The 25,579-nt window shown below is 55.0% G+C and overlaps 8 protein-coding genes across 8 annotated transcripts; 2 read left to right on the forward strand and 6 right to left on the reverse strand.

Annotated features, from left to right (window-relative positions):
* Positions 1 to 532: 532 nt before the first annotated feature.
* BO86DRAFT_392085 (transcription factor SPN1) lies at positions 533 to 2,627 on the reverse strand. The gene is made up of 4 exons (XM_025672734.1): positions 1,776 to 2,627; positions 1,609 to 1,691; positions 1,052 to 1,530; positions 533 to 943 (listed from the first exon to the last, which is right to left on the reverse strand). Exons 1-4 carry the CDS (start codon positions 2,320 to 2,322, stop codon positions 694 to 696), a joined length of 1,359 nt encoding a protein of 452 aa, XP_025523904.1. The 5' UTR covers positions 2,323 to 2,627; the 3' UTR covers positions 533 to 693.
* Positions 2,628 to 2,839: 212 nt separating this feature from the next.
* On the forward strand, positions 2,840 to 3,243 carry BO86DRAFT_403109 (uncharacterized protein; the record flags this gene model as incomplete). The annotated part of the gene is made up of 4 exons (XM_025673911.1): positions 2,840 to 2,852; positions 2,912 to 2,943; positions 3,064 to 3,130; positions 3,206 to 3,243. 4 exons carry the CDS (start codon positions 2,840 to 2,842, stop codon positions 3,241 to 3,243), a joined length of 150 nt encoding a protein of 49 aa, XP_025523905.1.
* Positions 3,244 to 3,412: 169 nt separating this feature from the next.
* Positions 3,413 to 5,419, reverse strand: BO86DRAFT_346006 (putative nucleoporin). The gene is made up of 3 exons (XM_025669230.1): positions 4,556 to 5,419; positions 3,831 to 4,486; positions 3,413 to 3,768 (listed from the first exon to the last, which is right to left on the reverse strand). The coding sequence occupies exons 1-3, from the start codon at positions 5,172 to 5,174 to the stop codon at positions 3,655 to 3,657; spliced, it is 1,389 nt and encodes a 462-aa protein (XP_025523906.1). The 5' UTR covers positions 5,175 to 5,419; the 3' UTR covers positions 3,413 to 3,654.
* Positions 5,420 to 5,668: 249 nt separating this feature from the next.
* On the forward strand, positions 5,669 to 7,002 carry BO86DRAFT_392089 (coiled-coil-helix-coiled-coil-helix domain-containing protein). The gene is made up of 4 exons (XM_025672735.1): positions 5,669 to 5,815; positions 6,027 to 6,254; positions 6,428 to 6,560; positions 6,674 to 7,002. The coding sequence occupies exons 1-4, from the start codon at positions 5,796 to 5,798 to the stop codon at positions 6,809 to 6,811; spliced, it is 519 nt and encodes a 172-aa protein (XP_025523907.1). The 5' UTR covers positions 5,669 to 5,795; the 3' UTR covers positions 6,812 to 7,002.
* A 290-nt stretch (positions 7,003 to 7,292) lies between these two features.
* Positions 7,293 to 8,975, reverse strand: BO86DRAFT_321713 (acyl-CoA-binding domain-containing protein; the record flags this gene model as incomplete). The annotated part of the gene is given in 5 exon segments (XM_025668357.1): positions 7,293 to 8,024; positions 8,101 to 8,133; positions 8,145 to 8,343; positions 8,477 to 8,549; positions 8,681 to 8,975. 5 exon segments carry the CDS (start codon positions 8,973 to 8,975, stop codon positions 7,293 to 7,295), a joined length of 1,332 nt encoding a protein of 443 aa, XP_025523908.1.
* Positions 8,976 to 9,901: 926 nt separating this feature from the next.
* Positions 9,902 to 12,028, reverse strand: BO86DRAFT_412630 (putative GABA permease). The gene is made up of 3 exons (XM_025674664.1): positions 11,531 to 12,028; positions 10,913 to 11,473; positions 9,902 to 10,858 (listed from the first exon to the last, which is right to left on the reverse strand). The coding sequence occupies exons 1-3, from the start codon at positions 11,632 to 11,634 to the stop codon at positions 9,934 to 9,936; spliced, it is 1,590 nt and encodes a 529-aa protein (XP_025523909.1). The 5' UTR covers positions 11,635 to 12,028; the 3' UTR covers positions 9,902 to 9,933.
* A 1,663-nt stretch (positions 12,029 to 13,691) lies between these two features.
* BO86DRAFT_321728 (putative jumonji family transcription factor) lies at positions 13,692 to 18,380 on the reverse strand (the record flags this gene model as incomplete). The annotated part of the gene is made up of 5 exons (XM_025668358.1): positions 13,692 to 15,714; positions 15,851 to 16,907; positions 16,960 to 17,885; positions 17,943 to 18,040; positions 18,123 to 18,380. 5 exons carry the CDS (start codon positions 18,378 to 18,380, stop codon positions 13,692 to 13,694), a joined length of 4,362 nt encoding a protein of 1,453 aa, XP_025523910.1.
* A 3,693-nt stretch (positions 18,381 to 22,073) lies between these two features.
* BO86DRAFT_403115 (choline/carnitine O-acyltransferase) lies at positions 22,074 to 24,663 on the reverse strand (the record flags this gene model as incomplete). Its single annotated transcript, XM_025673912.1, has 4 exons — positions 22,074 to 22,201; positions 22,262 to 24,178; positions 24,238 to 24,267; positions 24,318 to 24,663. 4 exons carry the CDS (start codon positions 24,661 to 24,663, stop codon positions 22,074 to 22,076), a joined length of 2,421 nt encoding a protein of 806 aa, XP_025523911.1.
* Between the last annotated feature and the right edge of the window lie 916 nt (positions 24,664 to 25,579).

Genomic DNA, 25,579 nt, shown 5'->3' on the forward strand with positions numbered 1-25,579 from the left:
GGGGGGGTTATATCCTCGCAAGTATATTCACACCGACACGGTAAGTATGTGCAGTGAGTGGGTGCAGGAGGAAAGTGAGAAGTAAAATGTAGGACGCCGGCGGGATATAAGGCGAAATCGCACGGCAAAGCAAAACCCGAGTGACGTCTTGCGAACCCGCAACGGGATCTGCGGCTCTGACTCGGTGTTTCCGCGGTCTTTGCTGGTCGGACTCTGAGTAAGTCATCATGAGCGAATTTCACCCGTTCCCATAGGTTCGGTTCTACTTCTGCCCAATCTATCCATAGTATCACTTCGGAACTTGCCTGCCGAGACGGCGATTACTCGTGCTTTTTCTGGTACTTGGACAGTACTACTTACTCCCTGGTGGCTTGTTGCAGCTTGACTCATACCATAAAAATTCCCCGTATACCGGGTGTTGTAGGAAACAGTCTGGTCTAGTCTAATCTAGCCTTATGGGCTGATCAATCAATCGCATGTCTTTGTCGAATTTTCTCCTCTCTGCCTTCTCCTCCGTCTCCCCTGCTCGCCTCTCCGCACTAGTCACATACTTTGTAAGCTTTAGATTAAATGATTACAATTCATTCCCAATTCCTGCGCCGTTTCCGTCCGTAAATAAATCGAATACGAGGCAAAGATAAAAAAACATATGCAATTAAAAGCTACACCTCCAACAACAACCACCACCCCCCGCTATCGCCGGGATCCCTTGGACGCCGCAATCTGTCGCGCCCGCATCTTCCGGAATCGATCCTCGCCGCTGGCGCCCAAAGGTCGCGCAAACTTGCTCTCCTGTACCATCGTCGGTCGCGGCACCACCGTGTAACTCGTGTGAGTGAGGTCGGCGCGCGCCCGGTTCGCCAGTCGCGGCGGCAGCATTTCGCGCGCGCGCGCCTCCGCCACCGATGTTTGCGCCGATTTGGGACGGGAGGTGCCCAGTTGACTGGTTGAAGTTAGCAGAGAGTACAAAAACTGCGGTATCGAAGCGATCGAAAAGCGAACGATCGAAGACGGAACCGCGGCAAACAATGAGGGAGACAGGAAAACATACGTAGGATCAAAAGCAGCCTCCTGGTACACCCGCTTGGAATAGTCGTCGCTGCGCTGCAGGATCGGGCGCGTCCACTCGGCCAGCAGGCGCTCCGCCATGCGCTTGATACCTGGCTCCGGTCGCTTGCTGCGCGTGTAGAATACAATCACCTTACCGACCCCACTGGCGATCAGGGTCTCCTTGTTGATCGGCAGCTTGCCCAGCGCCGTCATCAGATCGCGCTGGATGTTGTAGGCGGGCAGCGAGCCGTCGTCCAGCGGCTCCAGGAAGAACTTGACGGCCTCGAGCAGGTTGATTTCCGGATCCACCAGACTGTTGACGTATTGGTTGCGGTTCAGCAGCGAGACGACCTCGGGGAGCATCTTGAGTTTGTGCATGGCGGGCTTGCCTCCGCGGCGGTTGATGGCATCCATCTGCGCGGCGTGGGTCATGCGTTTGCGCATATCTTCGATCTCAGCATCGGCCATTTGTTCCAGATCCTAAACCCGTAAACCATTAGCTGAGAGTCGCCCCCCTCTCAAAACAGCGTAAAACCTTTCCAGAAAAGAAAAACATACAATGCCGTCCGCCTTCCGGAACCGTCTCTTAGTCGGCTTTTTCAGCGCCTCATCCATGGCTCGATCGAGCGCTCTCCTCCGCCCTGCAAGTCCCATGAAGATTAGCAACCCACCCAGATTCTCCTCTTCTCTTCCCACCGCAGAAAGAAGGGGACCCAAAAACTCACGCGTAGCAGGATCCAAGGTCTCATCATCCTCCGGCAACACCTCCTTCTTCTTCGACGCGCCGGGCCGTCGCCGCCCGGCCTTGCCCGCGCCGCCTTCCTCGTCGCTGGCCCCGCCGCCGTCCTCCAGCTCGCGCATGCGGCGGCTCTTCTTCTCGCGCCGGCCCTCGCGCTTCCGCTTCGACTGCTCCCCCTCGGCCCCCTCCGTGCGCTTGCGCTTGTGCCGCCCGATCAGCTTCAGGTTGTCCTCGTCGATGGCCAGCTGCGGGCGGTCCTCGATGTCGACGTTCTCCGGGTCGAAGTCCTCGAACTGCGCCTCGTCGACCTCCGACAGGATCGACTCGTCGTCCGAATCGCGGGCTTTGTCGTCGTCGTCGGCATCCTCCTCATCTTCACGCTCCGAGGCAGCTGCGTTGTCTTGGGGCTGGGGTTGGTCGTGGTCGCTTTCTTCGTCGCCGGCGCCGGCGTCCGGGGTCGGGGCACGGGCGGGTTCATCTTCGAGGGCCGGGGAGGCGGCTCGTTGTTGTTCTGGGCTGTTAGGTGCGGACATTGTGGTAGAGTCTGTGATTTTGTGTGGTTGTGTGGGTGTGTGGTGAGGTGTCCTGGGGACTGGATAATGTTGTGTTGTGCTGTGCTGTGTTGGTTGGTGGTTCAGGGAGATGTGGGATGTGTGGTGTAGTTGTTGGAGAAGGCAGGTAGTTTCCAGCCTGAGGCAGTATCGTAAAGAAAGCAGGACTTCTCTCCTGACTCAAGCTTTGCCCCTGTGAGTAACACTATAAGCTTCGGAAAATGACAGACAGATGACGATTGACGGAGGAAAGGAAATGGATGAAATGCAAGAAAAGAGACTGGCGGGCGCCGCAAAGGCAAGTAAAGGATGGGCTGGGCTGGAGGAATCCGTTCCGCCTCCGCAGGTGGTCCGTGCTCGGCAGAATCTCTTTTCCTTTCGGGGTTCAAGCTGAGTGAGTTGCATAGAACATAGAAACTAGCCCATCCATCTATCTCTGCCATTACACAACTCTTCAACTCACTTTCTCTTTCACTCTCCAAACACATTCTCTCTCACCATGTTCGCTCCCGGTAGGTCTTTGTCCTTTCTTTTGACCCATGACAGCAAATTACTAACGCTCATCCTTCAGGTCAGGAACAGCTCTCCAGAGAGGACATCAAGGTAATTCTCATTGCCCGACCGCGATGATCCAATCCATGCATACCCAGGGCCATGGCCATGCTACATACACAAGCCGCCTGGCCCAAACGTCTGGACAGCAGAGCTAACAACCAACAACAGGCTGGTGAGGCCCAGGCCAACCAGACCGTCCGCATGGCCATCACCGGCGGTGTCCTCCTCTACCTCTGTATGTTTCCCGCTCTCGCCGTCTCTCTTTCCGACCGATCCATCCAAAGCTAACCCTGAGGCCTCCGTACTGCAGCTCCCTTCGCCGTCGAGTTCGTCAAGAAGTTCCTGTAAATCATGCAGCATCCGTTCGATTGATCATCCATCCGGCTCGATGAACCCGAAGATCCTCCTTCTACCGGACTAGAAGACTATGGTACTGGATACAAGGGCAGTGGTGGACATGAAACCCGTTTTTCTTTTATGTATACTAGATCCATTGGAGGGAACTCCTTTTTTCCACCTAGAAAGAGAATATCTTGCGTATGTTTCTACCTCGTCTCGACTCTGCGCTTAACGATAAGTAAGAAAGAATCCCTAGCGCGAACGCGCGCAGGTTAATGTTGCGGATACCAGCTCCTCGAAAACTCCGGTCAGTTGCTTTCCCTCCCCAATCGAACCCAGCAAAGAAAGCAGCAAGTTGAAAGCACACCCCGTTTCGTAATAGATTGAACTCAAAGAGAAAGGCATGAGAATGATAAAACACTACATCAAATGGACTCCGCCGCCGGGGAGCTTCTGCGACTCTTCGAAATCCTTCTTCACCGACTCCAGCTCCTTCTGTAGGTGCTGGATCTGCACGTGGTAATCGTCCAATATCTACCGCGCCATGTATTAGCGATCAAACTCCACCTGGTCTGACGGGGAATCTGTCTGCTTACCTTCTTCGCCGTCTTCAATGTCTGCTCATCCAACTCATCCTCCGCCTGGGCTGTGGCCTTGGGTCCCGCCCGCTCCATCTCCTGCTGCAACCGCCGCGAATGCTCCCGGATGGCCAGCATGCGCGCCCAGATCTCCTCCCCGCGGCCGTTCAGCGACGGGTCGAAGACCGACCGCTCCAGCTGGGTCAGCTTCTTCCGCAGCTCCTCCTCGGCATCATCCATCGCGTAGCCGCGGTTGCGCAGCACCTGGGTCTTGGCCGCCAGCGTCAGGCACCGCTTGCTGAGAACGAGGTGTTTCCGCCGACATTCGGCGATGCGCACGCTGATCTTCAGGTCATGCCGCGACAGGAGCTCGGTCAGACAGTTGTTGATCTCGTGCATCCGGGTCTGCAACATGGTAAGGAAGTCTTTCTGGCGCTGCGCGCGCTTGCCAAGATCGAAGAATCCCTGCACCAGAACCGGTACATAGCCCGGCTCGGGTCGTTTGCGGAGCGCATCCTCCCACTTCGCCTCGTCGTCTCCCTGTCCCGGCTGGTAGAAGGGCGCCGCGTCTTCGCCGACGTTGTTGTACAGGTAGGTGCGGAACGGAGACGCGCGGTTGTTGGGGTCCCATTTGTCCTTGACGATTTGAATCTGCATAGGAACAGTGCGGTGAACTTGTGTGAGAAGGGGGAAGATAGTCAGTACAGTTTGAAAAATACCATAATCGAGATAAGAGCACCAACCTCCCGTAACGGCCCGTCCAGGCTCCCAAAGACTCGACCCCAATTGCGATTGCTGTTGTGCATTGGACTGTCCGAATTGCAACGTCGACCCCATTTGTGTCCCTGGTACCTGTTGCTGTTGCTGTTGACCCAGCAGGGAGCTACCGAACAGGCCTGACTGTTGTTGTTGCTGCTGCTGCGGTTGCGCCTGCTGGCCAAATAGACCGGTGCCCTGAGGCTTCTGACCCAATCCTCCGAACAGACCTCCGCCCCCTAGTCCTGACGCAGGCTGCGTCTGTGCTTGTTGAGGCAATGCGCCGAACGCGGGTTTTTGCGGGTTTGCATTTGTGTTACCAAAGAGGCCGCCGCCTGTGGTCGATGATTGCGGGTTGGTGTTCGTGGCGCCGAACAAGCCGCCTGTATTTGATTGTTGCTGGGTGCCGGCTGCTGTGTTTTGTCCAAAGAGGCCACCACCGGTCCCTGTCGTAGCAGCGCCAGCTCCTGCGTTGCCAAACATACCACCGCCGGGTCCTTGTTGAGCATTGGCGCCGAAGGGGTTGGGCTTCGAGTCCGCGCTGGGATTACCGAAGAGGGAACCGCCACCCGAAGGTTGAAAAGGTGTTTGACCGAAAAGGGACATGATGTGTGGTTGTGTTTGGGAGAGGAAGGGGTCTCGGCCGGTGGAGGTGAAGTTGAGGAGAATGAATCCAAGCTCCGAGCTGGTATCCAACAGAAAAGCAACGGGGCAGCTCAACGATTAATGAATTGAAAGCTGCGAAACCCTTGAGCCCGATTTATGCCCTGTGAAAACACAATCTCAGGAAGAGACCAGGACCTGCACAGCAAACCTCGAGACCGAAACAGTCAGGAACAGCAACGGCGATGCGGAGAGCTGCGACTCGAGGCGCTTTTGTTCGGGGCAAGCGCTTTGTTTTTCGCAGGTCACGTGTAGTCAGCTCACGCCGGTACTGATTCATGCCTGAGGCACTAGAAGACTCCAAGGCCACAACTCCCGCACCCCCTCATGCCTCAGGCAGGGGATATCTGCATTACCTAATCCCTCCTTCCGCAACCAATCAGCGCCCGGCGAAAACCGACCTTCCAAACCTCTCCGCCGCAGCTTCAACTCATCGTCGTCGACCTTGTACTGCCCGCACCAAAACCGCCCTCTCCTCCTCCTCCTCCTCCGGAATTGCATCCCACCCTCCCCAATTGCCATTGACCTACCCTCTCCGGAAACACCCCCGAAACAACCGTCACCATGGCCCGCCGCGAGTCCAGGTAATCTTCCCCCCTCACCTCCGCCATTCAACAACAGCCAGCCGCCTTGACCCTCCTACATCCGAATACCTCTCATAATCCCCAAACCTCCACCTACATATACACTACCCTCGCAACCACCAATTCCCCCAATTGGGCCCCGGCGAACCCCTCTTCCCAACCCTGCCAATCCCTCCCTCCTCGTCCAGCTGAAGCTCACAAAATATGGCAGATTCTCCCAGCAGGTGCTGGTCGACACCACGCCGATGCCCGACCACATCCCCAAGGTGGAGGAGATCGGCGCGACGTCCGCCCCGCTGTTCAGCGCGGCCTACTTCATCGGCGACCGGTGCCGGGCCTACAACGACGACTTCATGAAGTGCAAGGCCGAGGCCAACGGCCGCGGCGAGCTGGAGTGTCTGAAGGAAGGGCGGAAGGTGACGCGCTGCGCCGCGAGTGTGTACGTTGGTCCCTTTCTTTCAGGGGGGGGGTGGGGGTATCAATTGAGCGTTCTCTCTCTCCTTTGCCGGGGAGAAGCGAGCGATATACTCTCCATTGACCCTTTCCCTCCTTGCAAAAGGACACAGCAGACGCGACAGGAAACAATGGCTAATGGGACCACGCCGCAAACAGGATCAAGGATATCAACACCCACTGCCTCAAGCAATTCACCGCCCACTGGGAATGTCTCGAGCAGAACAACCACCGTCTCTTCGACTGCCGTAAGGCCGAGGTGAACTTGAACGCCTGCGTGTTCGACAAGTTGGTTCGTTGATCCCCTTCCTCATGCTCATGCTTGTCGTTGTCCTTGTTTCCCCCAAAGTCCCCAGCAAGCCTGCACCCCCGCCTGGGGCAGTTGTACTAACGAGCCACAAACAGGGCCTCAAGAAAACCATCCCCGGTGCCCCCGAAGATCAGACCCCCGTGCACCTGCGCCCACAACAGATCTTCTCCCGCTATCCCGGCCGGCAGTGGCAAGCGAACGAGGACGGGACGCCCATTTTGGACAAGAACTAAAGCACAGGGGTTCGAGTTTCGACGTCTAATTTCCTTTTTTCTTATGGCCGTGCGGTCTTGTGTTTCCCAGTTTCTTTGGTCTATGTTTCGAGGTGTTTCCGCCCAATGATTTCTGATCGAAATGGCTCTCGTGTGTGTACGTGTGTGTGTGTGTATATATTAGCATCAGGAATATTCATTTGGTATCAGAAGATGATCTCTCTCCCTTTTGGGTTTGTGTGTAGTCAGTGCGTGGCGTGGTGATCCTGTATAGATGCTGCTACATGATGACATTGTGGTTTAGTGTACAGTACACTGGCTCTCACGACAGACAAAAGGAAATCTCGATGGAGAATGAACCAACAAGAAAGAGAAAAAGCATGTCCATCATCAAGATGTCCACGCCATGCATACATACAAAACAACAGAAATATATAATATATACGAGAACATAGGCGACCACAGGAACCCAACACCTACCGGGAGAGTCTCAGAAACCCAATCAAGAATCACCTCGAGGTATCCGCTTCCTCCGCCAGAGCCTTGTCCGCGCCAATCGACTCTTCACCTCCGCCCACCCGACCTTGAGCACGACCTCCAGCCGCCGGTCCCCGCGGAGGCGCATCCACACCCACAAGACCCCCAGGAGGGCCAGATCCACCATCACCTGCCGGAAACACACCCACAGGAACCAGCGGACCCAAGCCCAGACGCCCGAGCGGCGGCGCTGGGCCCGCGCGCGCGCCTCCATCTGCTCGCGCACGGCGGCGATCTCGGCCGTCATCGTCGTCAAGGCCTGCTCGACGCGGCGACGCCAGGATGCCGGGGTGGGCGGGGGCGGCGGTCGTCGTGACCTCCCTCGGGACGGGGGGTCGGGGGGTTCTACTGCCTCGTGAGGATGGGGTTGTGGTCGGTAGTCGTTCTCCTCCGCGTCGTCATGGGGATGGTCGTCACCGTCATCTTCTTCTTCTTCATAAAGATTATCCTGAGCCTCCGCGTACACCTCTTCCTCGTCCTCGTCCTCATCCTCCTCATGGTCACGGTCACGGTCGACCTCATCATCCCCAAAGCCCTTGGAACGCGACCGAGCATACGCCCCCGGCTGACTCGGCTGACTTACAGGACTCATCACCCTGAGCCCCGAGCCGTCCTCGCGACCCCGGCCGCGCCCACCAGGTCGAGACGCCGCCTCGCCTTCCCCCACCGACGTAGCAAGAAGCCACCGCGCATACTCCTCGCGCGACAGGCGCCGCCCCGATGCAGAAGCAGCAGCGCCACCGCCACCGCCACCACCACTCGCCCCCGCCGACCCATGATGTGACCGGAAGTCCGCCAACCCCTGGCTCCGCAGAACGGCCTCCGACCCAGACTCCGACGAGTCCAGCGAAGCGGTATTCGACTTGATCTGATCCCAGACGAACTCCAACTCGGCGACCAGCTCGCGGGCCTCGGTCGTCTGCGACGCGTACTGATGCATCGTCTCGATCAGCGTGGAGATGTACCGGCGTTTAGCTTCGGTGCGGGAGAGACCGCGCTGGGCGTACCATGTATCCCTAGCCCATACGTATCAGCATTAGCGATTCGAAACTCCTAAACCAAATAACTTGAATCCCTCCATCCCATTCCCCCCAGAAATTCCTCCCAAATTGAGCAGGCAGAAAAAGACCACGGAAGAATAGAACATACCACTTTTCGCACTCCATAAACACATCCGGGGTATTCCCCACCGGGCGATCCATGACACCTTCAACGTCACCTTCTACAGATCCACGAAAACATCAACATAAGAAATTAAATTCGAGGTTTCTCCCCACAGGTTCTTCCCCCCCTCCCCCCAAAACCAAAACCTAGCCCTCACCCCCTTCCCAAAGGGATTGAAAAAAAACATACCCATACTCTGCTTATACAAGCCATACAACTTCAACCGCTCCGAGGCGGGCGGACGCGCCGTCCCCGTCCGCGGAATCCGTTTGACTGTGTTGAGGGCGTGGACGAAGACGCGGTCTGATTTCCGATCAGAACAGTGATTAGCATCTGCTTTCAACGGTTTGTTTTGAAGGGTGTATTGCGCCGCAAGAAAAAGAAATCCCGCGGAGCTCGGGATAATGATGATGACAATGACGCCGGGCGAGACGGCATCCAACCGGCCTAGGGATTGAAGGAATACCGGAACCACAAGACACATAACACCAAAAATATGCTAGGGTTTGGGGGAACAAACGCACCCACTGAGTCCGACATGATTCAACGCGCAACAACAACAGCAACAACGAACTGGAACCCGAATATAGTCTGGTCGAGGGTGGCTTCATGAGCGCAGTGGTGGGTGCGGAGGCGGAGGCAACGGCGAGAGCGGAGGAGTCGGTCGTGGGTGTAGCAAAGGGGGTACCGCATCGGTGGGGGACTTCCGCACGACCAGAAATTCAGAGCGAGAATGCGAAGCTACTGGTCGTTGTGTTAAGTTCACCCTGCGTTGAGAGGAGGGAAGAGAGATCGCGAGAGTGGTCTGGTCGGGCGATTGGGATTGCAAGGGAAAGCGAAGCTTCCCCGGATTTCGGAGGTCGAAGATGAGCGAGATCGATTAGATAGGCGCGTCACGAAAGGGAGGAGGGAAGGGGGCGAATGGAGTCTGAACTTGGAATGGAATTGGTGGGAGGAAATGGAGAGCCGGGATCTCTCAAGGGGAGTTGTGTCGAATCGAGGAGGGTGTTGTTGGAGGCTGCAGCATGCAGGGTCAGTCAGGCCGATAAGTGTTGTTAAGGTAGTTCGGTTGATGCTGGATTGGAATGGACTGATTGACGGATTCGGCTCAACCGCGGCTGTTTCGGCCTCGGAGGTCCCGCCCGTGATTCTGTGGGTTCCCCCACTTCTTCTTCTTCTATGCCATCCTTTGCCAGCCTGGGGTGCTGGATAAATTATATGCTGTACATAAAACCTCAATCTCATTGTTCTCAGATCAAGTTAAGGGTAAGGAGTAATCATATCCACCAAATTTACCGAAGAATAGCCAACCCGATATACTCATATATATATCTATATATATCTGCGTGTACACGTACATAGAGTAGTCACAGAACCAATTATCATACCAGAGCACAAGTTAAATATGTACAGAAGACGACTACCAAGAAAGGCCAGCCGGATCAATTCTTCGCTGAGCTACTCCTCCGCCCTTTCTCCCCCTCTGACAGGACATTCTCCGGATCCACCGGTTTTCCCGTCATCACCCCAGGCATCCCATCCACTTCCTCCGCCACCGGCGGGCCCGTGAAATGCTTGCGGGCATACACCACGTACCAGCCGATACTGATGGCCGCGAACCCGGCAAACACCACACTGGCGTAGTTCATGCTGCTGGCGTCGACCGGCAGCGACACGGGCATGCAGAATAGCACCACCGCCAGCACGATCCAGCACACGGCCAGTCCGTTGATCGCGTACCCGAACCGACCCAGCGAGAAGCTCGACTCGCGCACCGCGCGACGACCCCGGCACATGAGGATCAGGATCGGCAGCCCGTAGGACGTGGACAGGCAGATCGTGGCGACGCCCGTGAACGAGTTGAACGCCGCGCTGGAGCCAAAATAGATCAGCCCCAGGAGACAGTCCACCGCGGTCGACAAGACGATCGCCCACACGGGCACGTCCAGACGCGCGTTGACCCGGCGCCAGAGTCGGAAGCCGGGGATCGCCCCGTCGCGGGCAAAGGCGTACGTGCAGCGGCTGGCGGCCGTCAGGGCGCCAATGCCGGCGAACATCAAGATCCCCAGGATCAGGAACAGCAGACCGAAGCCGCCACCGGCGGAGCCCGTGGCCGTCTTGAAGATCAGCCCGATCGGTTGTCCGCTGGCGACGTCGAGGAGCGACTGCACCGAGGGGAGGACGAACAGGATCGGAATCAGATACACCAGGCCCGTGACACCGGCCGCCGCCACCGACAGGACAATGGCCTTGGGCACCTCGCGGTGCGGGTTTTGCACCTCCTCGCACATTGAGGCCACCATGCCGTACCCGGTCAGCGTATACGCGGCTTGCAAGAGTCCCACGAAGAAAGCCCAGCCGGACGGCCTATTCATCTGTCAGCTTCAAGACGAACCCTTCCATGCCGAAGAGGAAACTCACCAGCCACTCTGCGAAGAGTCGTAGTGCGCAAACACAAACTCGGCATCCCGACGCTGATCCGCCATCGTCAAGAGTGTAACCAATATGATGATCACGCTAGCCGCGGTCCAATAGATGCACACCTTGTTGATCAAGTCCAGGTACTTGGAGAAGAAGATATTGACCAGCGCGCAGACGAGAATGACCGCCCAGAAGGTGAGGATCGTCTGCCACGCGTTGGCCACAAAGTCTTCATTCCACAGGGAGATGGCGCTCAGGATCAGCTGACCACCAGAAAAGGTGATGCTGAGGGTGACGGTCCAGTTGCCAACCAGCGTCAGCCAGCCGTCGATAAAGGACAGCATCGGGGCCCAGCGTCGGGTCGGCAGCATGGCACTCCAGTAGTATACACCTCCGGCGGTAGGGTAGACGGCGCAGATCTCAGCAAGCGATGCGGCGATGGCGATGGAGATGAATGTGACGAGGACCCAGCCCCAGATGATGGTCACCGACTGGCCATCGGCGAGGGTGATGTAGAGGGTGGTACTGAGACCGAAGGGCGCGGCCATGATTGCAAAGGACCTGTTTTCTCCCATCAGTCAAGCTTTCCAACCGCAATCCAGTCCATCATTCACATACAGGCCTAGAATACTGAGCATGCTCAAGTTGCGCGGCAATTCGCTCTTGTACCCCATGCGAGCCAACGCCTCATCGGCGTTGGCATCCACAGAGGCTTGACGCATATTGATGGATGGATGGGAGTTATAGGAGTTGAGAGGAGAGCTTCTATTCAAAGGTTGTCATCGCAGGTCAGGTAGAGTGGTGACTAGAGCTGAGAAGAAGAGGAGCGTAGCGAATGCGACCAGGGTAACCCGCGAGGAAAGAAGGAAGGTGAGAGGAAGGAAGGAGGGAGTGTATAAATGGGGATGATGGGATGAATAGAGTGAGTGAAACAGGAAATAGAGGTGGAGGTGGAAGAGGGAGAGGAAGTGGAAGTGGTGATGGTGAAATAGTGCAGTGATAGGAATGTTCCCAGCAACTTGGAATAGTGCAATGAAGTCAGTCCGTATGTACTCCTCCGGACTCATTAAGTTACTGGAATGCTTAATTCCCCCGCACGTCACCCATGACCATCTTTTCCCTTTCTTTCTTGCTTTCTTTCACCACTCAGCATTTCTTCCCACTCTCTCCAGACTTGCACATGAAAAGGACCCATCGTTGAACTGGGGAGGCAGACAGAATCTACCAATCACCGCTGAGCAGGCTCGATAAACTCCTTCACTAGGAGACTCCGGTGTCGGGCTAAACGCCCTAAAAGGGGCGCGGTCCGAGACCGCGCTGATAAGCAGAATCCCAGAGCGATAAGTCAATAATGATCAGACAAGCCCATTAGTTAGTTAGTTCTGGCTGGTATGAAATGCATCCATCCCTACGCTTATCTGCCTTGTCGATACAGTCAATCCTCTTATCGCGGTTCTCCATAATTCTTCGACTCCTCGCAAACATGCCCCAAAAGACACTTATTAGAACAGTCACGCAATTGAATTGATGAAAAGTTCACGCGGATGGCAACTCCGGCTGAGACTCATGCATGACTGACGGGTGGAGAGGGACGAACACCTCGTGTTGGTAGAGCCACCTCCTCCTCTACCTTCTCAACCATGGCGCTGTCTAGTCTGGCTCCCCGCGGGGTAATTCCAGCTTACTTCCTAGGGTTCCACCTTAGGGCCCATCGCTGCCTGATCCAACGACATACCAAACTACAACAAACTACAATAAACTACATCAACACAAGGCAGGCACATTTAAATCTCTAACTAATCGATGATTCACGGCTATCCATTTGCTAGGTACATACAGCACAGTGAATTGTCACTATTCCAGTGACGGCTGCCACATCGCTTCACGGAACGCACCCATGCGGGTTCGTCCGGCAGATGAGCGCCAAACTGATCCTGAAAGCGGAGTCCAGTGATGGAGGAGGGGGATAAAGAGTGACGGACCGAGACAAGAATAAGAACCAGGGGAAGGGGGAGGCGAGGGGGCGGGGCGGGGGCATAAGGGGGTATCAAACACGAGGCTCACTATTAGAGACACTTAATTCGCCTCTGGTCGAGGCATTTTCTGTTCATCGAATATGGGGAATGGATGCTTTTTTTTTTCGAGCGGTTTTTTGGAGGGGTGTGCGGGGTGGGTGATGTCTCTAGTATATGGATAAACCTGTCTTACTGGAGCGGCAGTAGGCTCCAATAGCTCCCCCATCGCTCGGATGAAAAGAGGCTCCAGGTATTGGTGGTAGGGGGACACAAAAGGTGAAACGTGCTGGAAAAATCAAAGGTTTGAAAAAAGAACAGGGGAAAGAGCAATCGAGGCCAAATCCGCCGAATGGACAGTGGGAATAGTCAGTCCGATGATCGAGACGCCTCAAATTAGGCGGATGGCCACCTGGCCTAACAACGCCCACCGCCATTTGATCCTTCGGTCGTGCGGATTCTTAAAACGGTCGGATTTTGGCATCCACGCCTCAATCCCTGAGAGAAGAAAATAAAGGAGACAATCAAAGGCCTCATCGAAACAAGGCCCCAAATGGAGGGACCACTAGCCAGCTAGGGCCGATCCGACTGTGAATGATTATCGTCCGGATGAAGAAAAGAGGCACAAAAAATAATCGCAAACGCCCAGTCATGCAGTCGTCAATCCAGATAAGTCGTTACATGGTGATAATGGTGAGGAGAAAAGTTGAGGATGCAAAACGTCATCGCAGGCATATAAATCGAGTGCTGGGTAGGCTGCTCCGTGGTTAGGGGCTGAGCACCGCGCCAATGTCTTCCGTCCCGTCCATGCCGAACCCAGCCATATCGACTGAGTGCAAAGAACCCGGACCTCCGCGACCCAGGGAGATATCGGACGACGCATAGTCATGCTTAAGTCGTTCATGAGGGCCGAAGAACGGTCGACTCTCTTCGTTCGGAGTGTTTCCATCGCCGGCGGCCCACGGCCCATGTTGCCAAAACCTCGTATTTGCCTGTTGATCGCCAAAGAGATCATGGTGGTCATGATGGGTTTCCGGGCCGTGATGAGCGAAGTCGTTTGGGGACTGGAACCGCAGATGCGACCGGCTGAAGTTCGAGCAGGGAGAGTCGGCGTGCAACGGCAGGTCCAAGTTGGGGAACGGCATGTCCTCCACCGTCGTGATATCAATGGTTGGGTTCTCCGTCTGTCGAGCTAAGGCCGTTGCCAGGCGGAGGTTAGAAGCTGAACTTTGACGGCTATGGCTGGCGGACCGTTCGATGGCCCGTTGCACGAAACTACCGCATGTCTTCAGGATCTTCTCTTGGTCGGCAGAGGAGAGGCTGGCGAAGAAGTCGTTGGCGAGAGAAGGTCGGGGCAGTTCGGGTTCAACGCGGGTGAGGCCGAATGTCTTCTGGGCATACTCCGTGAAGCCAGACGGCATGTCGTAGGGAGACTGGTAGACGGTCGGGGCCTGCTCACGCTGTTGCTCGAGATAAGCGTAGGTGCGTGGCACTTTCGAGAGCGCCAAGCCGCTGCCGTTCACCGCCTCTTGCTTGATGGGTTCCGGCTCCTTCTTTTGCAGCACGTCAAGCCGGTCCCGATGACTCACCAGCGAGAAGCGGAGCATCTGCAACAGCCGAGTCACTTCCTCCGATCGCATGTTCAGGGGTTGTAGCGAAAGAGCAGAGCCATCAGGCGCCCGGGGTTGTACCCGCTGCTGAGCCATAGCCAGTTCCAACTTCTCCAGGCCATTAGGCGGTGGGACGGATCCCATCGGACCCAGGAGCGTGTCAACAACCATCTCGGGGCTGACAATGGTATATCCGGCGAAGACATTGGCATGGTCGGTAATCTGGGCCAGGCGACGGCGAGCGATTAGCTCCCGAACATTGGCAAAATTATTCGCAGGAAGGTGGTGGTGGTGATTGTTCTGCTGCTGCTGCTGTTGTAATAAATGGGATGGCGGATAATGATGGGTGGGATGAGCCTGGGAGTGTTGACGAGCATGAGGCTGCAAATGCGACTTGGTGACGTGCGGGTACGGGGCATGACGGGCAGATTGCGTTGGCAGGGTACGGTAAGCAGACGGCATCGCAGCAGGAGGCGGAGGAGGAGCAGCAGCAGCAGCAGCAGGAAGCGCAGGGCGTGGAGGGGCAAGAGAAGAATGCTGCAGCAATGAAGGGCGGGGAGCAGCAGCAGCGACGGCGGCAGCGGCAGCAGCGGCAGCGGTAGTGTGAGTATGCGTAGTGTTGTTGGCGGCAGTGGCAGAAGCAGAGGCAGCAGCAGCAACACCGACAGCAGAGGCGGTGGGCAGCGACAGAAGATGGTGGTGGTGAGGAGGAACGCCAGCAAGGTGAGGGGCATACGGAGTCGTGGCAGGGAGACGATGGTGGGGTTGGTAAGAGGGGACCCGGGCCATCACAGCGCCAAGGGACTTAACGCTGTCCAGGAAATTCGCCCGCTGGTTGTGGACAGGCACAGTAGGGTTGTGTGTATACTGAGCCCTACATTCAGTGGACGATTCGCCCAGATAATACCAGATCTTCTCGCCCTGCATGAGGTTGATGGGCGCCGATGGTGGGGCAATGTGGTAACTAGTGCTGTCCACCGTCTCGAATTCGGCCCACTGATACGGGGAGTCTCCATCACCAAACGGATTTCCTGCCACCGGCACGGCTGACTCCAACTCTTTCCGGCTCTCGGGCTTCCGAGCCAAGTGGGCAGGAAGAGGCTTGGTTCCTGGTGCCAGCGGTGAGAAATTACTCCGTCGAACCACAAGCATCCAGCGGTATGGTAATTCGATTACGTCCCTGTGCGTCGATCACATCAATCAGTCAGTCAGTCAAACAGTCCGTCAGACATTCCCATCATCATCGTCGTGATATCACCAATCGGGTAATTTCCAAACATCAAACAAGCGGGGGAGGGGGGAGGATGCTGTCTTACCCTCGAGGGAGCACCTTGACCAGCAACATTCGTTCCTCAGGGCGGTTCTCGAGCACCACCGCCCCATTGATTTCCTTGTCCGCCTGGAACTGCACTAGCTCCCCAGCCACCAAACGCCGGGCGGTTTGCATGAGTTTGCGGTCGAAATCGAGCGAATCGCTGTTGCCCATCCACGACGGTTTCTTTTGGCGGTGGTACTTGCATTTAAGGTCCACGCTAGGGATCGAATACTGCTCGCCATCGTCGGCGATCACGGCGATCACGCCTTCCTCCACTTGTACACCAGCCAGAAGCGCACAAGTGGCATGGTAGGAACGGGTACATTTGCCGAAATTGCACTGGAAGCAAGCACCGCGCACCTCGCGGCAGAAAAGGCACTTGAGGCCCATGCGAGCCTTTGGGATTTTATCCACATCGCACACCACCTCCCGTCCACTCTCGTTCCGTAGGATAGTTGTCTCCTCTGTATAGAGAGCACAACGCCGATGGGCATGTGCCTTGCCATCCTCGGTGGGTAAGAGGTCTTCGTAATCGAGGTTGTTGGGACACAAAACGCAGGGGATTTTCCGAGGAACATCCATGCTCATGCGCATACGTTTCGCCTTGGTGGTTTCGCCGTCCTGCTTCCGTTTACGCCCCCGGGTAGATGTCTTCTCGGGAACGCTGCGGGGCGGTGTCAGAAGATCCGAGACACCTTCCATCGCATCCAAATCGCTGTCGTATTCTCCATAGTATTCAGGGGTTGCCTCCCCGCGAAGCTTTCGTTCAATCTCATCAACATCAATCCAGACACTGTCGGCTTCGCAGTGGCACTTCTTGGCTACCCGTCCATATTCCAACCACTTTTCCGTAGCGAAATTGACAGATTCGGCACAATTATAACCCAGGTTGTAGCCAGAGTGGTAGCCATATGGATAAGTGATGACAAACTCGCCCTCGTAATGCACCAGTCTGTTGACTGTGATGCCATACTGAGATTTTAACAGACTGGGCGAGACAAGGTAAGTCTTGTGGCGGAGGAATTGATCGCAGCTCTTGGCATCACTTTGCCAAATACCTTGATCTAGAGTTAGCATTGGAAGGCCACCGGATTTGGCTTGTAATCTTACTCTTCATGGCCTGTTCGAACCGAGGAGCATCCTCTTGAGAAATGCTGTACCATTGTTTCGGAGCTCCGAAATGGATATAGTTGATGCTGTACAGATCCACATCCTCCAGGTGCCAGGCGAAAGTCGCTTTCCACATACCCAGGTAGAGGTATGCAGTGTTAACACCCGGTACTTTCTGGCCGAGCACGTCCAACAAATTCGGTAACCGGGCAACGTTCCACGATGTCGTGATGTTGTCATCGAAGAGGGAGCCAGGCATATCAGCACCGTACAGGGGATTGTTGAACATCAAGGATTTCCAGTAAGCGGTTTCTAGTTCCTCGCATCGCTCTGCCGTGTACTCTTCGCTGTCATGAATGCGATAATCGAAGTCTTTAAAGGCCTCCTCGTCCACGTAGTCGACTGCATCACCGCCCTTGTTGTGTTTTCGGCGCGCAGTAACTGACTTGGGCTGCCGGCCTTTGGGCTTCGGGCCGGGAAGAGATTCGCCATCGCTCAGTTCCTCCGTCTTCGTCTCGACGGGATTTGATTCCGGAGAGACAGGGGTCGGAGGACCTTCCGGCTTGATTTTGTCAAGGCCTTCCTCTGCAGGAGGCTCCTCCTTGACCTTAACCTGGTTGGACCGTTTGGGCGGGCGGCCCGGACCTGGACGACGTTTCTGCGAGGCTGCTCGAGGCGTCTGGTTTCGGGGCGCAGGATGGGCGCGATTCACCCGCTCCTGATTTCGGCGTCGCTCACCTCTGCGTGCGGGAGGTTGATGGCTGCTTTCTTCACACAGCCCTTTCCACTGGGGCAGATTGTATGATCGTTGTCTCTCGATGTTGGCCTGTGTGTATGTTCCGTGCGAACCGTGGAACTCCTGCATAATCGGATTCTTCACGCGAATCTTCTTCACGGCTTCGTCGAGCGGCGGGAGGGCATCGGACCTATTGACACGACAGATGAGCGCTAGTTTTCGTAGGATTGACTGAGGACAGACTTACCACTCCTTCGGGGGGATGATCTTGATGATACCCGATCGCATGCCGTATTCCTCGACTTTGTTGATGAATGACTGAAAGTCCCGGAACTGATCCATGGTCTAGCGAGTTTCCAGTTAGCCCAAGCGTCCGATACAGAAGCTAGACGATCGGACTCCGTCAGCAGGAGACCAGGCGACTCACCGGCTTGAAGACGGGAACCTTGCCACCACCATAGTAGTGGTCTGGCTCAATCACTTCGTCGTCGGTCTCCACCGATGGGATATCCTCCTGAGCGCCGGGGACATTGTGGTCCAGCTCGAGGTCCGATAGCTCCGAAGGCACGCCCTCGGGGGCCTCCTTCTTGCCGTTGGCGCTTTGCGGCGGAGTGATTGAAGCCGCATGGGTCGCCGGACCGCCCGCGATCGACTCGAAGAGGGGTTGATCAAGCGCTGCCGCCATCATCTCAAGATGAGAGAAACGAAAGGGGGGAGAATTGGTCGGAGAGATCGATTCGGGTGCCGTCGTCGGAAGAAGCGACCGCTGATCGACGGCAGGAGAGGGATTCCCAGCGGTCGGGGGAGTAAGCGTGACGTAGAGGAGGTACTTTCAGCAGGCGCTGTTCTGCGGAAGCCGGTTAATATCGCGACGGTAGTGCTTTCAACAAAAGAACACCAAAAGAAGGTTTATTTGGGTAGTTAACAATAGTGAGGGATAAAAGAGATAAGTCGGGGAAAAGTATGGGTGAATGGGAGGAAGAGTGAATTGATGAAGTGCCCGGCTAGGATGATCCAAGCTCAGTTGGGACAAATTGCAAAAGATTCCGAGATCATGCGAAGCGCAAGAAACACCGGGAAGGAGTCAGATAAAGATAGGGACCGGGTGGAACAGTGGATGATGATGAGATCGGTATCGACAGCGGTAGGCTGTAGCAGCAGACCAGCACGCAACGCAGGCCCCTCCTCCAATATGAGGGCTCAGGGAACGGAGGGAGCAGATTTGCCGTGGGTGTGTTGCAGGACCAAGCAGCAGGAGTAACGATGGCGCTAGTTCAGCAGCGGTGCAGAAAGAGAGGAATGGGTTTAAGCTAGCGCGAGGAGGAATGGAGCCACTACCAGACTACTCGAAGCAAGTGTAGCAACCAGCAGGAGGGAAAAAGGCAAAAGGCAGGGGGGGCAGGCAGGCAGAGCCAATGCCAGACGCAGCGTCCAGGTCGGAAGGGTCAATCAAGAAGGGGGTGTGGAAGGAGGACGACAATGAGTGGAGCCGGCCAGAGCACGATGGCCTGACCTTTTTTTCTTTCCCTTTGGGAAGATGATGATGGAATGGGACGAGTAAGATGGCTGAACAGCCTGAGCGCCTGAGAGCAAGAACGGGTTAAGGCACCGACGCGATACTCGGAGCAGTAAAGTACCGTCTGCGTGGCCAGTCGCAGGGGGAGATTTCTTTTGCCTGGCTGCTTTGCCGCGAGCAGATCGCAGCACGCAGCACGCAGCACGGGATGTCCGGTGTCGGAAAGAGCAAGAGAAGGTAGGTAGAAATAATGAGATTGCTTCACTTACTGAATATTGAAGAAAGGAGAGACAAAACAGACGCAAAAGACAGAGAACCGAAGGGAGATGGTCTCTGCTCATCAGTAGTGTATTGTAGTTGTAGTAGTTGTAGCTGTAGTCGTGCGGTAGCATGGAGAAAGTCAGTCTCAAAGCTGTTGATCGGTTTCCAGCAAATCCGAGGCAGCAGTTTGACTGGTTTGCTGCATGAAGTCACGTGGGACACATGACTGGGTGAGCTGAAACGGGCGTACGGTAGGCGGTGGGACGCAGGCTACGACACCACGCGGTAGACATCAGCACGCTGTAACTTAACTTGCTATGTGCAGTAAGTACGGAGTAGGTATACTGCAAGGCTGGGGGTGCGTGTGCGTGCAGCGATTGAAGAACAAAGTCCGGAAACATGTCGACCTGACCGGCGGATAACCTCGGCATTGGGCAAGGACAATTCCAAGAAGATTATCATCATCATCATCATCATCACCACCACCACCACCACCACCACCATCATTATACCTACATTGATCGCTCGTATAGGCGGTGGTAACAAATCAATGAAGGGTCTGATCGGGATGACCTCACCAGTCCTGAGTGCCATTGGGGGGAGAGCTGCTCTGCTGGGCTGCATTTAGCCGGAGGTTCAAGCGGTTCTACTACCCTTTGTTATTAGTGGCTGTAACTTATTCTTTTCTTTCCAGAAACTCTTTGTACTCCGTACATACTGTTGTTATCTTGTAGTCGGGTCTACATGTCCACGCACTCATGATATGCAGTTAACCCATAAATCAGATACGCTCGGCGATATCCATTTTCGATAAAATTACTGCATGGCAAAGCCACCCATTGACCAGCTCAACATGGCACGGGGTGAGATTTTTCTCATTGGCCACTGAGATCATCCGAGGTAACTAACACCTGCATCAGTGCATGCATGCATAAGGCGGCGGCCGTCGAGGCATCGGCGGCGATAGCCGCTTTTGAGACCCCCTCACTGTTTGGAAGAGATAGTAGTGGTGTAGTGCCTGCATCAAGTCCATATGTACAGTACAGAGGCCAACCAACTTGGTTGTTGTAAGGTCCGAAATGGAGTATGAGCCTTCAATTTGGTAGATAGCTGTAGCCAAAACCTCACACATTCTTCCTCCTGTTCTCTACAAATCTACTCCTACGTCTCAGTCAGACATTCTACTTAGGTCCCGAGTATACAACATAATAACCACACAACAACACCAACAACACACCAAGCCAATCCAACCCAACCAATGCACTGACAGGCATGACATCTCAAGATAACTACCTTACTGACCAGGGCACTATACTTCCCAGTAATATGCAAGATAAAGCCGCAGGCTAAGAGAACATTCCACCACAGATCCGTGCAGCGCTCAAGCACCTTGCACCGGAAGCACAGGACCTAGCAATACTAGTAAATCACTCCCTTCCATAGTAGGACTGTTCCAACCCCAATCAATCCCTCTAGAGTATACCATCCACAGTGCAGCACCACTACTCCCCCTGAGAAAATCCCGTTTATCCGACCTAATTAACCACGACATCAATGAAGCCCCAGCTTATCAGCACATACATACCGATTCACCCATCCAAATACCATAAAGGAATGAACCTGAAAACCCAACCTACCCGGCCGAATCAAACCAAACCCCCGAGTAGCAGCCTGAGGCCCCCTGAGGCCCCTTTCCCCCCCCCCCATCTGTCAAAGCCCGCGGTCCATGCCCTCCTTCCCAAACGGGATCACTGCAGCAATCTGGCAGCGTCCATCCCATCCCATCCGCCGTATGCCCATCACTTTGAACCTCCAGTTGACTCACTCACACCCACCCCCGAAGAAGCGCCACCACCTCCCCTGGTCGGATTTTTCCAAGACAATCTACACGGTACATTACATCCACACACTACTCTAGTTTAGCCAAAGTAAACCAGCTACCTTACCCATTGACACGGTTTCACAAATTGCGAAGCAGTCGATCATCCTCCCCTCCCTGAACATGGCGTTGAACCTTGTCCCCCCCCCCCCCACCCATCCTAACACACAGACGCTGACTGACGAACGACAAAACTAAAACAGGCACTGTACATACAAACTTGGCTGCATGCATGCATTTTAACGTGCGTTGGGCAGGAATGAAAGTCAACGTTAATTGAGGACTCTGGAGATATGTAGATACACTGGGGGTGGAAGTGACAAGGTCGTACGAGGTATTGTTTATGTCATTTGCGGACTAAAATGTATTGTACTCGGATATCGAATCAGTAGTAGTATATGCAGTATGGCATGATTACTTGCTATTATAGTGAAACATCCAAAGCCTCGGCTCTAACCATTGTAAACATCAATCGTTATCCATGGGTTGAATGGATAAAGTGCTTACAAGACAATGTCTGCTGCATTGTCGCCTCCCATACTTACACCTCTTCCCAAATGACAAGATGAAAGAGCATCCTGCTCCTCATTTTATCAGAGATTGATATAGGATTGGTATCAACTAGATACGGATATAACATAAGGATATACACCCAACACCAACTCACGGCTAATCGACTAAAAATGTAAACAACAATACAGAAAGCAGCGCACAAGGTAGAATCAATAGTCATTCAGCCGCAGCTTCTTCCCGACAAATCGCCGTTTCTCCGGCTTGTCCGTGCCACGCTCCCGATCTGCATTGATCCCCTTCAGTGCATGAAGCAACATCCCGGCGTCAAAGAACCCATCTGATAGGTCTCTTGTTAGCAACTGCCTATTTCGATCTTTAGAATGACCAAAACACTTACATCCGCCCATTCCATCATCCTCGATTTCTCCGCTGTCCGTGGTGGGCGTCTCGGCTCCCCGATGGCTCGCGTCGCTCCGGACGATCCGGCCCCGGCGGTGATCACTCTGGAGCCGCTCGGCGATCATCTCCATCTCGCGCGCCCGGCTTGTGCGCGGACTCGCCGGTCGCTGGTTGATGGCACGCAGCAGCTTCCGGATTTCGAGCAGATAAGACTCTAGTGTGTACATCAATCGTTGAGTCTGACGATGCTTTGACGAGGCACAGAACGAGATCGTGTCATCCTTGATTATGTAGCCAATACCGAAGCCATCCGCGGAAGTCGGTCCGAATCCGAAGTGGCGTAAGCACGGGTTCCCGCAGTTTGAAGTCGACAGCACCGTGGTATTGATCTTGTCCCAACCAGCATCACTGAAGATGGCCGGCATGGTGCGCACACCACGAACGCTGTAGCCGGTCGACGAAAGCCCGTCTTCTGACATCGGGCCAGAGGATTTCGGCGATGAGATCGACTCGCCATCTACAGGGCTGGTATAGCCATTGGTGCCTTCGGAGACACTGTTGCTGGCCGACGACGCCCCGTCGTCAAAGGACCGCTGCCAGAGACAGTACAGTGCATAGAGGTGTCGGTCTTGTCCTTGACCTTTAGAACATTCCTTCGTGATGGCCGTGTGCTTCTCGGTTGCTTTCCGAAGCGCATTCACCTTCTGCTCCGCCGGATTCTCCCCCCAGAAGGTTGTGACAAAATCAGCACATTCGCTGGTGACCGTCCGAATGGCCTCTGTTCGGCCGTGCAGGAAGGACTTGGTCATGGCTGGCTCGTAGGTATTCTCCAGTCGCCCATAAAGCCCGTAGTATGCTGCCTGGAAGGCCATCTGTACAAATGCATCGGGTGAGAACCCCATCGAAGTGATGAAATTCTTGCCAAATCCAGTGAAGTCCAGTACTTGGAACTCGTGCTGTTTCAGGAGATCAGACAGGTGCGACTCAGCAAATCGCAGGGCAATGCTGAGCTCGGGCACCATGTCCCACTCCAACTTGCGCGGAGTCGTGCTGACGTTGCCAAAACTCCGAGGGTCACGCTTAGCAGGATCCGGGCTCGATGTTGCCCACAGGCTGGGTGCTTGGCCGTTGATGGTGCGGGCAAAGCGGAGAATTGTGTCGGTATAGACATCGCTGGCAAATCGAAGCACCGTGTGTCCGTCGACGCCGGTATGCTCAAAGTTGATGCCCGCGCTACCGTTCTTACATACGATAATTTGCAGCTTGTCGTACCAACGGTTCGTACATGTACCAACTTGAACGCCTCTGATGACTTCACTTGTTCCGCAGAGCATGTTCGCGCAAAGTTCGGAGGTATTGTGTGGTTCCGTGTAGTCCAGGCAGAGAACAAAGAGCGCGGTATCGACAATGTTCAGACACTCCGCGTTGTTTGAGCCTTCGTCCTTGGTGAGAATATCCCTCAGACCCGACCAGACCTTACGATTCTCTGTACTCAGCACACCAAGAGCCCCCTTCGCAGCGTCCTGGATAGGAGTCTGCTCCGCATCGCCGATTATGACCTGAAGGTTGACCGCGATATCCTTCTCGTTCATGATTAAGTCATTGTTTTCATCCAGGGCATCGAACCAGTAAAACTGGCCACGACACATGACGACGATATGCTTTGCATGAGGATCTTGACTGATGACACATCCATTGTCGGTGGGCACACGTGCCGTTCCGAACAAACGAGAGTACTGATACATGCACAGAGGAGTACCTCGGACGGTATCTGGGGGCAGCTCCTCCCGCCTAACGGCTCGGACGAAGGACAGAGCAGAGACGACAAGCGAAGCTGCCCGCGTCACCTGGTTGTTTCTCGCAGGAGTAGGGTCATCTTCCAGCAGGAAGAAAGGGTTGAGGTTGAGAACAACCGCTGGTATTGGGTCAGCACCGCTTACTCCTCCTGATGCTCGGATGGACAAGGGATCTTACGACTATCATAATTCAAGTAAGAGTCGTACCCTGAATGAGCGTCAGCCAAGATCAACCGATCACAATGAGCAACAACATACAGAATTGCTCTATGTAGCTTGTCTTTGAGGAAGCATAGTTCTTGAGCTTCTCCTGAAGAACGGGTCCTTCCGACCGGAGGAAGTCTTGGACGGCTGCTTTCGTTTCGTCTTGCTCCCTAGGGGCTTGCAACGGGGTCAAGGCTTCGAGGTACTTCTGGCAGGTCTGCTCCAGCTCGGGAATAGGTAACTTGGGGAGGGAGTCTTGGTTGGCAAACGTCAATCCCTGCTTAGCCGAGCCGTTCACTGTCAAGGGCGTTGACGACGGCTGGGATCGAGTAGGCTCCATGGCTTTTCCCAGCGGCTTGGGAGCTGTGAAATAACGCACTGCAACAGACGAGTAAGACATGATGTCAGCAAGTTGGGTTCTTCCGACCGTGTGTCTGATCAACTAGGCGTAGCGACAAGCCAGGAAGGTAGGAATCGATAAGAGACGCAAGGCGCTGCGTCTGAAATAATGACAATCTTGGAGACAGTAGGAGGGCATGGAGGAGGATTATCTCATGACCACAGCGGAGTCACCGGAGTCACGGGGCTTCACCTCGAGGCACGTCGCACGTCGACCACAAGAGGGCAAGATGAGATCAAGAGATAAGTGTGTGAGATTGAGGTCATCAGGGAAAGGGTCAAGTCCGCAGCGAGGACGGCGCATTTTATCAAGGAGCGAGCAGCCAAAAGGCCGTCGGGATGACATCGCCAGGTACATTCGGGAATAAGGGAGAGGCTAGCGTCTCAGCGCGGGGAAATGGGAGACTGACCGGACGCCGAAGGGACGGTCACAGTCTAGGGTCGAGTCAAAACGAGCGAACCACGGTTGTGCATTCGAACCAGGCTGCTCCATCCGCAGCCGCGTCCAAGGTTAAGGTAATGGAGGTCGGATCGGGGGAACGGAGGAAGGCTGGCAGACATGACGGGGCAGAGGGCACAAGGCATAGGAGAGGGTCCTGCCCGTCTGCCAAGAGCAAGGCAACGAATGCAGAATGCAGATAACGCATGAAAACCCCAGCGAACTCGAGAACTCACATCCAATGTGTCCCTGATTATCAGCCTGAGGCTATACCCTTCCCACGGGGAGGAGGAATGCGTCTCTGGGACTTAGCTGTAAGCGATGGAAGAGGCGGGGGCTTCAATGCGAGCAGTTAGAGACAGTGAGCGTCATGTGAAAGACGGTAAGAGCCACCAAGCACCAGTGTCAATGATGATGACCGTAATACGAACTGGGGGAACAAGTAGCACACCCAATCGGAAGGCTGTGAGATAGATGA

The sequence above is a fragment of the Aspergillus japonicus genome, assembly GCF_003184785.1.
Source record: "Aspergillus japonicus CBS 114.51 unplaced genomic scaffold BO86scaffold_63, whole genome shotgun sequence".
In the NCBI taxonomy this organism is placed as follows: domain Eukaryota; kingdom Fungi; phylum Ascomycota; class Eurotiomycetes; order Eurotiales; family Aspergillaceae; genus Aspergillus; species Aspergillus japonicus.